The sequence below is a fragment of the Bicyclus anynana genome, chromosome 14 (genome assembly GCF_947172395.1).
Source record: "Bicyclus anynana chromosome 14, ilBicAnyn1.1, whole genome shotgun sequence".
Taxonomy (NCBI): Eukaryota; Metazoa; Arthropoda; class Insecta; order Lepidoptera; family Nymphalidae; genus Bicyclus; species Bicyclus anynana.
The window spans coordinates 1,512,261-1,526,555 of record NC_069096.1 but is presented as its reverse complement, the minus strand read 5'-3'; the positions used below and the strand labels follow the sequence as shown (position 1 = coordinate 1,526,555).

General features: G+C 40.2%; 1 protein-coding gene and 1 non-coding gene across 2 annotated transcripts in view; both read right to left on the bottom strand.

Moving 5' to 3' along the window:
• The window catches only part of LOC112057902 (kinase suppressor of Ras 2), a 28,399-nt gene that overhangs the window by 11,569 nt on the left and 2,535 nt on the right, over positions 1–14,295 (bottom strand). The window contains exons 3-14 of the mRNA XM_052885603.1: positions 13,912–14,050; positions 12,771–12,887; positions 12,059–12,188; positions 11,177–11,282; positions 10,630–10,811; positions 9,552–9,634; positions 9,104–9,201; positions 7,461–7,632; positions 6,566–6,676; positions 5,485–5,555; positions 1,748–1,924; positions 446–631 (exon numbers count right to left, since the gene is read on the bottom strand). Of these exons, the coding sequence (XP_052741563.1) occupies positions 446–631; positions 1,748–1,924; positions 5,485–5,555; positions 6,566–6,676; positions 7,461–7,632; positions 9,104–9,201; positions 9,552–9,634; positions 10,630–10,811; positions 11,177–11,282; positions 12,059–12,188; positions 12,771–12,887; positions 13,912–14,050 (1,572 nt within the window). The remainder of the gene's footprint in view (positions 1–445; positions 632–1,747; positions 1,925–5,484; positions 5,556–6,565; positions 6,677–7,460; positions 7,633–9,103; positions 9,202–9,551; positions 9,635–10,629; positions 10,812–11,176; positions 11,283–12,058; positions 12,189–12,770; positions 12,888–13,911; positions 14,051–14,295) is intronic.
• LOC112057923 (U1 spliceosomal RNA) lies at positions 921–1,082 on the bottom strand. The gene has a single exon (XR_002887743.2). It is a non-coding gene; the product is annotated as a U1 spliceosomal RNA (small nuclear RNA).

Genomic DNA, 14,295 nt, shown 5'->3' with positions numbered 1-14,295 from the left:
GGTACTAAGGTACGCAATTTCGCTTAAAAATACTTTATTTTACTTTACTTTAAAATACTACTAATACTCCATGCACCACAATATATCAAATATTTTTACACTTACGATAAAGATGTTACTGTCGGTTACACTAAAATATTAAAATTAGTTTTACTAACGATAAGCTAATCAGTTGATATCGACCCATTTTTCCTTCTCTTCCAAAATCCCATATTACGTGCTTAATTTATCGTTAGGAAAACTAATTTTAAAAGTTTACCCTTTGAAAATGTTACTTGTAATAAAATTGACACTTATGATAAAAGTGTCGCTTACTATAATTTGACGGTCTTATGTCCAATTTGTACCTCCAATGATGATGCTCCTAGCGGATATTTTTAAAACCTTTATAAGCAACCTGACAAGACAAACAGCGCCTGTGGTAGTTACTGATATAGGAAGTCACCTGCGAGATCTGCTGCGCGACGATGACGCTCTTGTTGTTGGTGAACTTGTCCTTGCGCAGGTGTATGTGCGTGAACAGCGTCATGCCCTTGCACAGTGACGTCACGATGGCGAGCCGCGGCGGCTTCATGCAAGCGCCCATGAACAGCACCAGGTTCTCGTGCCGCGTCTTGCGGAACGTCGCTACCTGCAATACAATCAATATAAGGCTAAATTTTTATACTAATAGTTTACAAAACAGGCATCCTTTGTATTTTAAATCCGACACATCGAAACAGTGCACATTTAATAAATATATTCATCATTATAATAATAGTCATTGATTGTAATTTTACACAAAGATTATTGTTATTTCTAAGAAAAACAAAAGAATATATAGAATTAGAAACTAAGGTTGAGCAAGCCAAAAAACTAAAAAGAAACTAATCTAAAACTAAGGCCTAGGGCGAAATCCTCTCATTATCAACAAATTCCGGGGGGGACGGCGCGTACGCAGTCCCCACTACCAAAAATTACGCGTCCGAGTTATCCACATTAGGGATAATCGCAGAGGTCAACCCAGCCGCAGTGCAATGGAAGGACCTCGCTCTGGGGGAACCGCCTTCTTGATCACGGTGTCCCCTACGCCAGGTAAGTATGCTTTGATACTCGCTACCCGGGGTACTCACTGTGCGGGAGAGAATCGTCATAGCGCGAGGTAAATACGAGGACGCAGCATTCAGCGACACCTAGCGGGGGGTTGCGAAACTAATGCGCAAATAGGTTCGTATCTATCCATGTACCACCGTTGGTAGTTTACGGACTTTTCACCAGAGGTCCGTAGGCCGTAGCAAATAAATCGTAATATAGCCAGCCTGACCACATATTAAATAAAACCTTACCTGGTGGCATTACAGTCGCATTTTGAGTGCAAAACAGGGATATATTTTTCCATAACAGGGATATATTTTTTATTTCTCTAGTCATGGTATACAATTCATATATGTAATTAACATTTTTAATTCCAGTTGCATACACAAAAATATTGTAAAAACAAATACGATGTTAAAATATTAGAAGTTGGTGTGGTTTAGCCATTTTAGATAGGTAATTTTTCTCACATATTTTTTTCATTATATTTCTCTACGAAGCAAAAGCTGTGGTTGTGATTGTGACCCGTGTCGCTCACTTCGTGTTTGTGATCTGTGTCGCTTACCTCGTGTTTATGACCCGTGTCGCTCACCTCGTGTTTGTGACCCGTGTCGCTCACCTCGTGTTTGTAACCCGTGTCGCTCACCTCGTGTTTGTGACGCGTGTCGCTCACCTCGTGTTTGAAGGTGTCCAGCGGCACGGAGTGGTCGCTGAGAGCGTTGACATGCAACAGTTTTACGGCGACGGCGCCGTGCCAGCTGCCACGATACACTGTGCCGAAGCGGCCGGTGCCGATCACCTCGAACAGCTTCAGCTCGTCGTACGGAATGTCCCACTCCTTCATTGACAACTGGAAACATAACACGCTCATCTGTACAAATAGCCCGGTTAACCAAAAACTAGGGGTACCATGGTATAATTGCCGAGAAGCTGAAAATGTTAAAATGAAATTGTGAAAGTACAAAAAAAAAACATAATTACGGATAATCAACGTAAGTATCTAGTAAGTAGGGTAAGTAGAAACCATGTCAATGTAGTTGGTTTTTTTTTGGAATTTCCCAGAGCGAGGCCCTTCACCCGCAAGGGTGAATGTCTGTTTTGACTGGAGTATAAACAAAGAATTAAAAAATAAACCAATAAACAAACAGACTGCAAGTAATCGGAAATCTGCGCAATGACTCTGTTACTGACACAAAAATGAGATACGTCTTAGGTCCGTATTAATAGTTCTTCAATATTATACTTGAGTTAATAATAATTGTGATGATTTATACATTGGAACTCAACACTGCAATCACGTATTTGATCTTGAGTTGAGTAATGTCTATAAATATGGACCTACGACACCCCATGTTATGCTGAAACAGTTTAGTTATGCTGTAGAGATAAAGAATTTAACTTGAAAATATTGTTTTCCACAAACATCACCCGAAGGATTATTATTATTGGAAATTCTCCAGACTTGTGTCCTTGTTTGTCAGACCATAAGTATTTAAAAATACACACTTCCTCAAATATTAAAAAATAATATATTTGAAAAATTGTTATCCATTGAGAAAATAAATCAATAATTCTTCGATTTCTTATCATCATAGGAGCACCAATAGATTTGCATGAAAAATACACACTTCCTCAAATATTCTCCGATGGTGTAAGAAGGCAGTCATCTTAAAAACTACAGGTAACCGCGTCGCAGCCAATTATATTTTACAATTCTAGATTAATCAATATAACAGAAATAGTTAATAGGCTATCCGTTGTCCCCCGCAGATTTACTGGCGTCTAAGTATTATTTACTCCTGTCCGAGAAAATTTGACGAAACACAACATATCACTGAAAATATGTATGCTTTCTTGCTCGAATTTACACCACCAAAACCAACACCAGACCAACACCAAAACACTTTTTATATCATTTGGAAAATTCTTTTCGCACTACACAGACCAATTATTGACAAAAACTAATTTTACTAAAAAAACAATTGTTAATTTTTAAATTTACGTCCAGTAACTGCGGGATTCAGCGAATGTTTATTATAAATAAAAGAAGTACTAATCAAAATGTACTAAGCTAATTTTAAAACGCGCGCGCAAAGTGTAATCACGGGCTTGCCACTGCAGTTATCACTTCGGTATGACTATTGACTGTGAGGGCAACGGATGTGTCAGCCGATAAGAAAGCTTCGCATTGAAAATTGCCTACCGAACGTAATTCGACGCCTACTGTACCTACTCGTACCATTGAGTTGTTACACATAGAAACACAAACCGCTATGACAACGTGATGCCTTTCAAATACAAGATGCCTTTCTGAAATAGGATATTGAGAATTTAAACAAACTGATCAAAATAAATAAAATATAAAAAGGAAAAATTTTATTGCTTGTTTTTTATATAAAATGTTTTGAAACTACTGGACCGAATTGAAAAATTCTTTCACCTTTAGAATCCTACATAATCCCTGATCGACATAGGATATATTTTATCTCCTTATTTCCAAGGAAAAGAGGAACTATTGGAACCGCGGGGAGTCAACTACAGCATGACAACTAGTAATCTAACTTTCAAGACTGGTTTCAGTCGAATCCGAATTATTATTAAGGAACGACATTACAAAGTACACGTAAATATATTATGTGGGTTTGACAGAGTTTGCTTACAACTTCAGGTTATATTTCATCTAGAAAGAAGTATTACTGTCGATTTATAACTTGAAGTGCTGTATGCTGCGTCGTCTTGTTTATTGCGTGTCTATCCAGAATAACTCTATGCACACATGTAACTATATTCATAAATAGGAGAAACACTACACGTGTCACACGAGACTATTTGTTTTAGTTTTATACTTTTTAACCGACTTCAAGATATACTATTACTATACTACCTACTATCTATCTAAATATTATATTGGACGTACAACTTTGCATTTGCCGTTTTTTGCGAAGTTCCAAGTTTTATTATTAAAACTAGCTAATTTATTCCTAGTCTTCCAAGTAATGTCTAAAGCTATTCGCTAATTTCGTCTATATATTAGACAACATTTCAAATACCGTGAAAAATATTATAATTTTTTGAAGCTATCCACGAATTAATTATAATTATTATTAGATATGAAATGACTAGATTTACACCCTCATTTTTAATTTATTTTTAATGAACAGTGTACATTATGTATTTCTCAAGTATAACAACTGACGAGTGTAACTTAGCACTTAGCAAGAAGCAAAGCGTAGTACTTATATGCAAGTTGCAGTGATGCCATAAATAAACATTTATCTCAAGTGCCGCTGATAACGAAAGCTCAGTGTCGGACGATCTTTCGCTCGCCTCATAAACATCGGCAGCTTTAATAGCCTTAACATTTTGATGTGTCAATGCTTTTATGTATCGAGAGATTGATGATTTTAAAATCTCGATTATATTATAAAAGCTGTGCCTTGCAGTTTCGACCGCAAAAAACAATTTTTATGATTACAAAACTCTCTTATATACTTTTATCTTTAATTTATCTCATAGAAGCTTACAATTAAACGGTATATTTATATACATGAATGTAATTTAAATATCAATGCAGACTAATTAAGTTCGATATTTGCAGTAGTCTGTCTGTTTTTTACCGGATATATTTAGGAGTGTTCACTCCACCATCTCATTCCTCCTTCACCTTTCTAGGAAGCCGCCGGGAACGGTGGCACCCTCACATGGTGCATGTCAAAGCAACAACTGACAGTTTAGGGCAAGAGTGAATACGGATTTAATAAGCGCGCTTTGGCATCTTTTACGGCCTCTGTGGCGTTCGTTATGATTTACTTGAGTTATATAATAACACATGCGAGAATTAAATCAAAAGAGGGTAAAACAGGGGTTGATCGTTTTTTTTTAAATTTTTTCTTTACAAATTAGCCCTTGACTACAATCTCACCTGATGGTAAGTGATGATGCAATCTAAGATGGAAGCGGGCTAACAGGTTTACACCGATTTCCACGCGGACAAAGTCGCATGCGTTCGCTAGTTTTAAAATAGCTTCCCCGATTGCTGGCAATAAGCAATAGTAAGGATGGCATTAAGCAACTGCTTACTCGTATTCATATTATTTGTCACTCTTACCCTGATCCCTACCCCTATTCTATTTACTCTCATCCCTACCCTTTTAAGGCACAAATAGTCTGCATATCATTTGTTAGCGTTCTACCTTCAAAATTGCGGAATGCTCCAAAACTTCCACTCCCCATTTTAGTGAAGTGGGGGGTTAGAAAGAGACAAAAAAGTAGCCTATGCCATTCTTTCAACTCCACTTAAAAATACGTCAATTCGTCGCTCCGATTTGCCGGAAAGACGGACAAACAAACGAACAGACACACACACTTTCACATTTAAATTATTAGTACGGATAGCAACAGTTAACTCACGCTATTCTGTCTCGGCCACCTCGAGTCGTCCGTTGATCCCGACCCGCTCAACGACACTCGACCTGATCCTTCTGCGGAAGAGTACAATACTCATTAATAGTGTTTGTTGACGTTTTTTCAACACATTTATTTACATTTGCTATTACAAAGATTAAAAAGAATAATAAAATCTAAATTACAATAAATCTAATAATTATAACACATACACACCATCTAATTTTGACGGCCTCCGTGGCGCAGTGGTATGCGCGGTGGATTAACTAGACGGAGGTCCTGGGTTCGATCCCCGGCTGGGCCCATTGAGGTTTTCTTAATTGGTCCAGGTCTGGCTGGTGGGAGGCTAGTTACCACCCTACCGACAAAGACGTACCGCAAAGCGATTTAGCGTTCCGGTACGATGTCGTGTAGAAACCGAAAGGAGTGTGAATTTCATCCTTCTCGTAACAAGTTAGCCCGTTTCCATCTTAGATTGCATCATCACTTACCATCAGGTGAGATTGTATTCATGGGCTAACTTGTAAAGATTAAAAAAAAAATTGTTCACCCTTAGGCAAGGTACCCAATACGCTGGCGCTGTTACCCCTCTGGATGGCAAAACTTATCCTTTGGGCCAAATAAGCGCCAGCTCTTGGGTCACCTGACGCATGGATCAATTTGTCAGACAAAACATTGTCAATTTTTTTTGGTACCTGTTAACCATGGGCCTAAAGTCTCAAAGGCAAGCGCAAATACAAAGTCATTCGATATGACCGAATATTTACGACGCTTACAAAACCGATCGGAACATATTATAATAACTTATGTGTAGCGGTCACTTTTTGGTGCCATCGCAACCCGTCTCCCGGCCCCCTGCAGAGCATCGGGAGTGTTACGAACGAACTTGCCAAGCTAGTCACCATCCCCATTATTCTGATAATGATAATGTATGTAGCTTGGCAAGTAACGCTCGCGACGATCCGCGCAGGCCGGGGGGCGATTGATGCACTTCACTTCCCCACACGCACGATTTCACATCCGCGCGGACTTTCCCCCCGTCGCCCGCATATCATGGGAGTGTCACTTGCTAAGCTTTAGTAGTTACCGCTTTTAATACTGGCGGTGAGATCCTCCTTGGTGTCCTGGTGCACCAGCGCGCGCGCCGGGGACTGCGCCGCCGACGTGTGGTTCGGACTCGACACCGGTGGCTTCACCTCTGACAACACACGGGTAACAATATATTAAAGACAAACATCAAACGAGAACCGTGATAGCCTAGTCTATACAACCCCTGCCATCGATTCAGAGGCTGTAGATTGGAATCCGGTCCGGGGCATGCACCTCTAACTTTTCAGTTGTGTGCATTTAAGAAATTAAATATCACGTGTCTCAAACAGTGAAGGAAAAACATAAGGAAGCATGCATACGTGCAAAGGGCAATGCCAGTTTACTTATATCTAAAAAAATCTTGATAATTCTACTTTAATAATGAAATCATTACTTTATCAAAAAAAGTTTGCTACAATGTTTTACATTTTTAATTCATCTTTAATTTGTCCACAACGGGGACAAGCTAAGATCGTTGACCATACAGCCTGAGTTTAACGATAATTTTTGAAACTTATGATTGCTTTGTTTGTTCGTTTTCTTGTTTGTTAAGCTCGCTGGCAACAGAAAAAAATAATACAACTTCAAATGTTACTTCGCCGCTTTGGTATACCGGTAAACATTTTGCCCTGGAAGAGTGTCTTTATAATATAAAAAAAAAATGTATTTTTCTTCAAGAAACATACTTTTATTAAGCCAATTAATTAACCAGACCCATCATACTAACATTTCCATATACTTTTATACGGGGGCATTCCCCTTTCTTTAATTCTCTTTATGTGTAAAGTCTGCCAATCCGTATTGAACCAGCGTGGTGGACTATTAGCCTAACCCCTCTCATTTTAAGGAGACTTGTGCTCAACAGTTGTTGGTTGCTAATGAGGAAACATTACCTGGGAAGTGGAACTGCTGCTTGGAGTTGTGCACCTGGTGCGTCTGGTGCGCCTGGTGCGGGTGGTGGTGGTGGTGGTGCGACTGCGGGGTGGCGGGCGCGGGCGGCGCGGGGGAGGACGGCGTCGAGCTGTTGCACGACGACGTGTTCGAGTTGGACGAGTCCGGACCACCCTGTATATGTGGAACATTGACCTCTTATAATAAAGGGATACACAATCATATACAAAATTTCACTTAAATACTGGCCAATTTTGCTTTGAGAGTTTTAGAATTATTGGTAAAGAAAATTATACCTAAAGGCCTTTAAATATAGACCAATATTTAATAGAATTGCAAATTCAACCTTAAGAGTTGAGTTTAAGGTTGAATTTGCAAATGCGACTGTTTGAATTGAGTGCCAAGAAGTTGTGTTTGGCACTCATTGAGTGGGGACGTTTTTTGGTCGCTGATTGTGCATCAACTTTTAAATAGGAGATCAATGGGAAGTAACTAAATTATTCTATTGCTGCAGAGTTTTTTGGCCTAAAAGTCTCTCACGAAGCTGAAGTGGCAATGGCCAGCGCATGTAATTCAACGAGCCGATGGATGTTGGGGTCTCAAGGTGCTGGAATGGCGACGACGCACCGGAAAGCGCAGTGTTGGTCGACCCCCCACTAGGTGGGCCTAAGACATTAAGGGGGTTGCAGGGAGCCGCTGGATGCTGGCAGCTCGAGTGTTTGGAAGACTATGCAAGAGGCCTATGTCCAGCAGTGGATATCCATCGGCTGTTGAATTGAATGATGTCGATGATGAGAGTATCTTGTCGGCACTTCTTAGTAGAGGCAGTAGTCACAATAAACTGTGGTCAAGAGCTAACTTGTAAAGAATAAAAAAAATAAGCTTAATGTTTCAAAATTGCATGTAAACTAAGCCTATATTTGATTAAAAAACAAATTGGAATACTTTCAACTATTTGGAACATTTAAAGAAAACTAAAAATATTATCAGCCTATTTATAAACAGGCTGTTATATTTATATACAGGATGTCCCGTAAATAGTATGACATACTCTACAGAATGATAGCTGGCATCAAGGTCTAAGAAAATAACGAAATGATAATAAACGATAGTAATAACAAAATACGAAATTTTACGGTTTTTAAGTTATATTGATTTTTCTACAAAATATGAAAATCCTTATCTAAAAAATACTTTCAGTATAATTAATATTTAGCTAATATAAGTTATATTTCATTATTTTCGTAGGCCTTGATGTCAGCTATCAGCCTATAAAGTATGACACATTATTTACGGGACACCCTGGTGTATATATGCCGTCGACTGCCGGGAGCCCTCTGGCAGGTCGACAATAAATACGGGCTCTTTAAATTACAATGTTTTTCATAAGTAAAAATCTATTACAATTCGTTTCATGTAGGTTGGTGCGGGTGACAGTTCATTTCACTCTTGAAAGCTTGCCGCGATTCACGATAATAGTACGTATTATCGGCCAGGCGAAGCGACTGTCACCGTACCTATGCTATTTGAAAAACACTTTAGATGTTAATGGTTTTTTTTTCTCTTTGGCTTTGCACAGATTAGATTATTATTTTTTTTTATGATGATTTTTTTTTTTGTTTTTTTGTTAATGTTTGGTACATACAGAGTGATGGTGCGGCGCCGGGGGAGGTCGTCTCCGCAGCGGCGTCACGGATTGCATCGTTAGCGTTCGGCCCACCGATGACGTCAGGTACAGACCACCTGCGGTCAACATTTTGTTTATACGAGTTTATCTGTTTGTGTGTGTGCTCAGACCAATTTACCTTTGGACTTGTATCACGCTCAAGTTTGTCGTTTTTTGAGAGGGACGAGGTAAACTCACGCATCGAAAATATTTAACACCAATAAATATATCCTGTGTCCTAACACAACACAATTAAAAAATTTAAATCATATTACTACACGTGTAAATTTAACACAATGAAACATTGACTCTATAGACGCAGTATAACCACGTTAGATCGTGATCATATACTTTTGACAGAGGGGTGACGTCTAGCGAGGCAGGTCCTTATGGTAATTGGTCTGAGGTTATGTGTGCGTTAGTTTACCATCTTTGTGGAATTTCTCTTTGAACGCAGTTACGAACTCGGGCGGCAAGCCGCACGATGGAGGTACTTTACTCTCACAGTCTCTGCAATAAAACAAACATTTATATTACATAATTATGGAGGCAAATTATAAATCAATCAGTAGAAATATATTAAGAGCAAATATAAATATACAGTGTAAACTCTACATAACGCCACTAAAGGGACTGTACATATTATGTCATTATAGAGAGTGGTCGTTATATGGAAAACTTACTATAAACTAAAAAACTTTTTCGTCAATACACAGTGATTTTCTTTTACTAGCCATATTCACTATTTGAAAGTTTGTGTGGAACTAAGAATATGAAAACGTATTAAGTTCGCTACTTACTTACTTACCAGTCTAGATTACTTATTAATCATGGTCAACGGGCCTCATAAAAAGGCTCAGAGTCACACAGCGTGCGATGGAACGAGCTAGGACAATAAAGCGACATAAAAACATAGACTGCTGCGCGGTTTTCACTAAATTCGGCAAATAAAAAGGTACTTTTTATTACTTAATTTTCGTTATAGAGAGTGTATCATTGTATGGCCATGTAAGCATGACGTTTTAGCGAGTTTGTCGTTAGATCAAGTGACATGGGATTTACACTGTATATTAGAAGAGTACTTCTAGTCGCACGTGGTGATCACACTGAAGGTGTTGGTGAACCGGTGAGCGATGTCACTCACGATCACTGACAGTGAAGTGACAGTGAGCGACGTTTACCTGTGACACTTGAACTTGCACTCCTTGCACTTGAGGCCGGAGCCGAAGAGCATCTGCTTGTCGCAGTAGTCGCACGTGGCGATCATGTTGAAGGTCTTGGTGAACCGGTGCGCGATGTCACTCACGATCACTGACAGTGAAGTGACAGTGAGCGACGTTTACCTGTGACACTTGAACTTGCACTCCTTGCACTTGAGGCCGGAGCCGAAGAGCATCTGCTTGTCGCAGTAGTCGCACGTGGCGATCATGTTGAAGGTCTTGGTGAAGCGGTGCGCGATGTCACTCACGATCACTGACAGTGAAGTGACAGTGAGCGACGTTTACCTGTGACACTTGAACTTGCACTCCTTGCACTTGAGGCCGGAGCCGAAGAGCATCTGCTTGTCGCAGTAGTCGCACGTGGCGATCATGTTGAAGGTCTTGGTGAAGCGGTGCGCGATGTCGTGCGCCATGCAGCCGCTCACGGTGGGCGTGCGCGGCGAGCGCGGCGCGGTAATGTTTGATATCTGACGGAACGCCAAGTCTGAATTATTATTACTATTTCTGATGGTTGTGGTCGAATGTTATTGTGCAAACAAATATGTCGGCGCGAGTAAGTTACTTGATCGGTCGGCTCGTGTCGTCATGAGCCGAGATAGTACGAAGCTAGGTGGGGAGTAGTGGGAGACCGAGTGCTGGCGATATAAGCGACGGCGAAAAGGGGAGTGTTTGTTAACAGTCAAAGGTACCTTTAACCCTACACACATCGTTCACAAGTGCGTGACTCCACTACTCCACCACTCCCGTTTTCTCTGACAAATACAATAAATAAATACGTATAAACAAATATTTATTTTACTAAGTGGCAGTATGAATAATGTATTTGACTCACTGAGGTGTTGTAGTAGCGCGCGGGCGGCGGGTCGGGGTCGGGCTCGCGCGGCGACGACGGCGGACTGCCTTCCGCCGTGCCCACCGCCGACGACTGGCTGTTGTCACTGCGGAGGCAAAGTGCTCATGTCAACCCTAGAGCCTCAAATACACTACTTACTTCGACGCTTTGACGTAGTCCTGGAGAGTTATTCTTCAACGATGTTTGTGTTTACCTCCATCTCTCTCTGTCTAACACTACACTATTGAAAGAGAAACGTTACGTCATCAACCCATATTCGGCTCACTGCTAAGCTCGAGTCTCCTCTCAGAATGAGAGGGGTTAGGCCAATAGTCCACCACGCTGGCCCAATGTGGATTGGCAGACTTCACACATGCAGAGAATTAAGATAATTCTCTGGTATGCAGGTTTCCTCACGACGTTTTCCTTCACCGATTGAGACACGTGATATTTAATTTCTTAAAATGCACACATCTGAAAAGTTGGAGGTGCATGCCCCGGACCGGATTCGAACCCACACCCTCCGGAATCGGAGGCAGAGGTCATATCCACTGGGCTATCACAGCTCTTGAAAGAGAAAGATAGAGGTGAATTCGAAAAAAAATAGCATTAAGTGAGCCGAGTAGTGCACCGAGGTACTCCGTGTTTGAACCTCGGATTGTTTCTATTCTTTAGCCCTACTCAATGTATACTTTGAAGAAGTTTGATTTCAGTTGAAACCAGTAGCTTGTACATGGTCACATCCCCAATACACTACTCGCGAAATTAATCGGAATATGTGGATTCTTGTTCTATAATTGTCGTCTTGTTTATGGGCACTGTGAGGATTTCAGAAGGCTTGTAAAAAGAAGAAGGCTTGTTTTTGTAGAAGATGTATATTACCTGAGATCAGAAGCATCAGGCTTGACAGAGAGCTGAGACTCGTGCGAGCGCGACTTGGTGAGAGCGGCCGGCGTGGGCAGGTGGACGTTCTGCTTCCTTTTATTTATGGGCGTTGTGGGCGACTTGCCGCCTGGTGGTAAATACAATTTAATTAGTAAATAATAATAATACTTAATAAGCGACTATACTCAAACTCTAGAAGATGGAGTAAATTGCCACTTGTTGACTAATTTTTTTCGTTCGCACTCCAGCAGATGTACGCTTTTACCTTACCTTATCAACCTATGGACGTCCACTGCTGGACATAGGCCTCTTGCATGGACTTAACGGTCTCGAGCCATCATCATCCAATGGCTCCCTCCTGCATCCCTCGACATCTTTGCGTCCAAAATTCCTCAGTGCTTGAAGACGAAAGTCTTCGAACAGTGCATATTGCCAGTGATGACATACAGATCTGAGACTTGGGCCTTATTAGACGGCTTAAAGTCACTCAGCGGGCGATGGAGCGAGCTATGCTCGGAGTTTCTCTACGCTTAGTTAGAGGATAAATATTATTCACAAGCGGAGTACCCACGAAGAGTTATGTACACATCTTTTTTTTATTAATCGACTAGAAAAGATTTTAGTAGGGTCTCAAATTAATGCATACTTTTTTTTATTTTACACTTGGAAACTATAGAAAGTATTAGATTTTTAGCAAGAATGAGCAAACCTTTCTTGTGATTAGCATTCCGGTCGTCGCGCGCCCGCGGCGAGCCCCGCCCGTGGCGCTCCCACGAGTCCCAGTACAGCGGCAGCTCGGCAGCGCCCTCGCCGCGCGCCAGCGCGTCTGCCGACATACACACATTGCTTCAATGGGGATGATGTTTGAATATATTGATTTTTATGATACATTCGGGTAAATAAGGTCAATGTTAACTCATTTATACATAAAAAGCAAAGATTGTCTGGATATTTGCAAAATAAATGAGATTATAAAATTTCAAAGTCTATTAAAAATATTTTATCGTAATTAGATGAAAATTCATACAGTTTTAGCTTCCTTACATTAAATGTGACATTTTTTAATATATAAACTATAAGCATAAACGCACAAATAACAAAGATATTGGTAATTTTGTTTGAACGCGCATACAAATCTAACGATCATTACATTGCCTATGACGTCATTAGTTCAAGCCATTTTGTATGGGGCGTTTTTCAGGGATCCGCGGCAGCGCCGCAAATCTGACTCTATAAATCCCTGTAGCTCCGAAAGTAATGATCGCAGATACCCTGTTCCTTTTACAAAATTGCTTTTCTATTAGTATGCTCTTAATTTATATACAATTTAAAAAACTGTCATCATCCCTATTATGTTTTTACAAACAAAGAAAGAACTAACTGTTTCAAGACGTCACTATAAAGAATACTTAACCAAATGGAGCGTTTAACAAAAATATTGGTTAACAAATTATTAATTTGACGTTTAGTACATCAAGAAACGTACATCACAAAATATATGATATAAAAATCAATTTTAGGTTTTATATATTTAAATATATATAAATCCTTGGCTTTTATTAATTAATATCCATATATTTCGGACTGTTATTCCTTGTACAAATTGATACACCCTATATGCTTACTATATTTTTTTTTTGATGTAGTATTGAAAAGCACACACAACCCTAAGTCTTCTACACCATCAACCCCTAATTTTGAATATCAATAATGGTAATTTAATATAAAAAAAACATACATACAGCCGAAAGTAGAACCTCCTCCTTTTTGGAAGTCGGTTAATAAAGTTTGTCAAGTCATCTTGTCATTTATTTAAAAAAAAAATATCAAAAATTCTCAATTCAGTTCACCTGTATAAGACTTTAGCCTCTGCATGGCCCGTATGAGCCGCAGCACCTCCTCGTCCCTCGCACCGCGCAGCATCACCCGCATCTCGCAGTCCGACCGCTCCCGCAGAGCTTCCAGTGTCGACACACGGGAGAGCACCACCTGAAACATCATCATTAACATCACACAAGAGCAAACAATCATTAAGACTACTAGGCCTTTTATTTTGTCGTCGATGAGATGTAATGTATGAAATCAAGAGACACGTTGAACACCTTGCTACAAGTTTATACTACATCTGATTGTCACTGTGCATGTCACTGCAGACGCGAGATGGACGCCGTAGTCTGGCCCTACCTTATGTAAGATTGAACGCAATGGGGTTTGTCAATTAGTGGTGAAGAAGT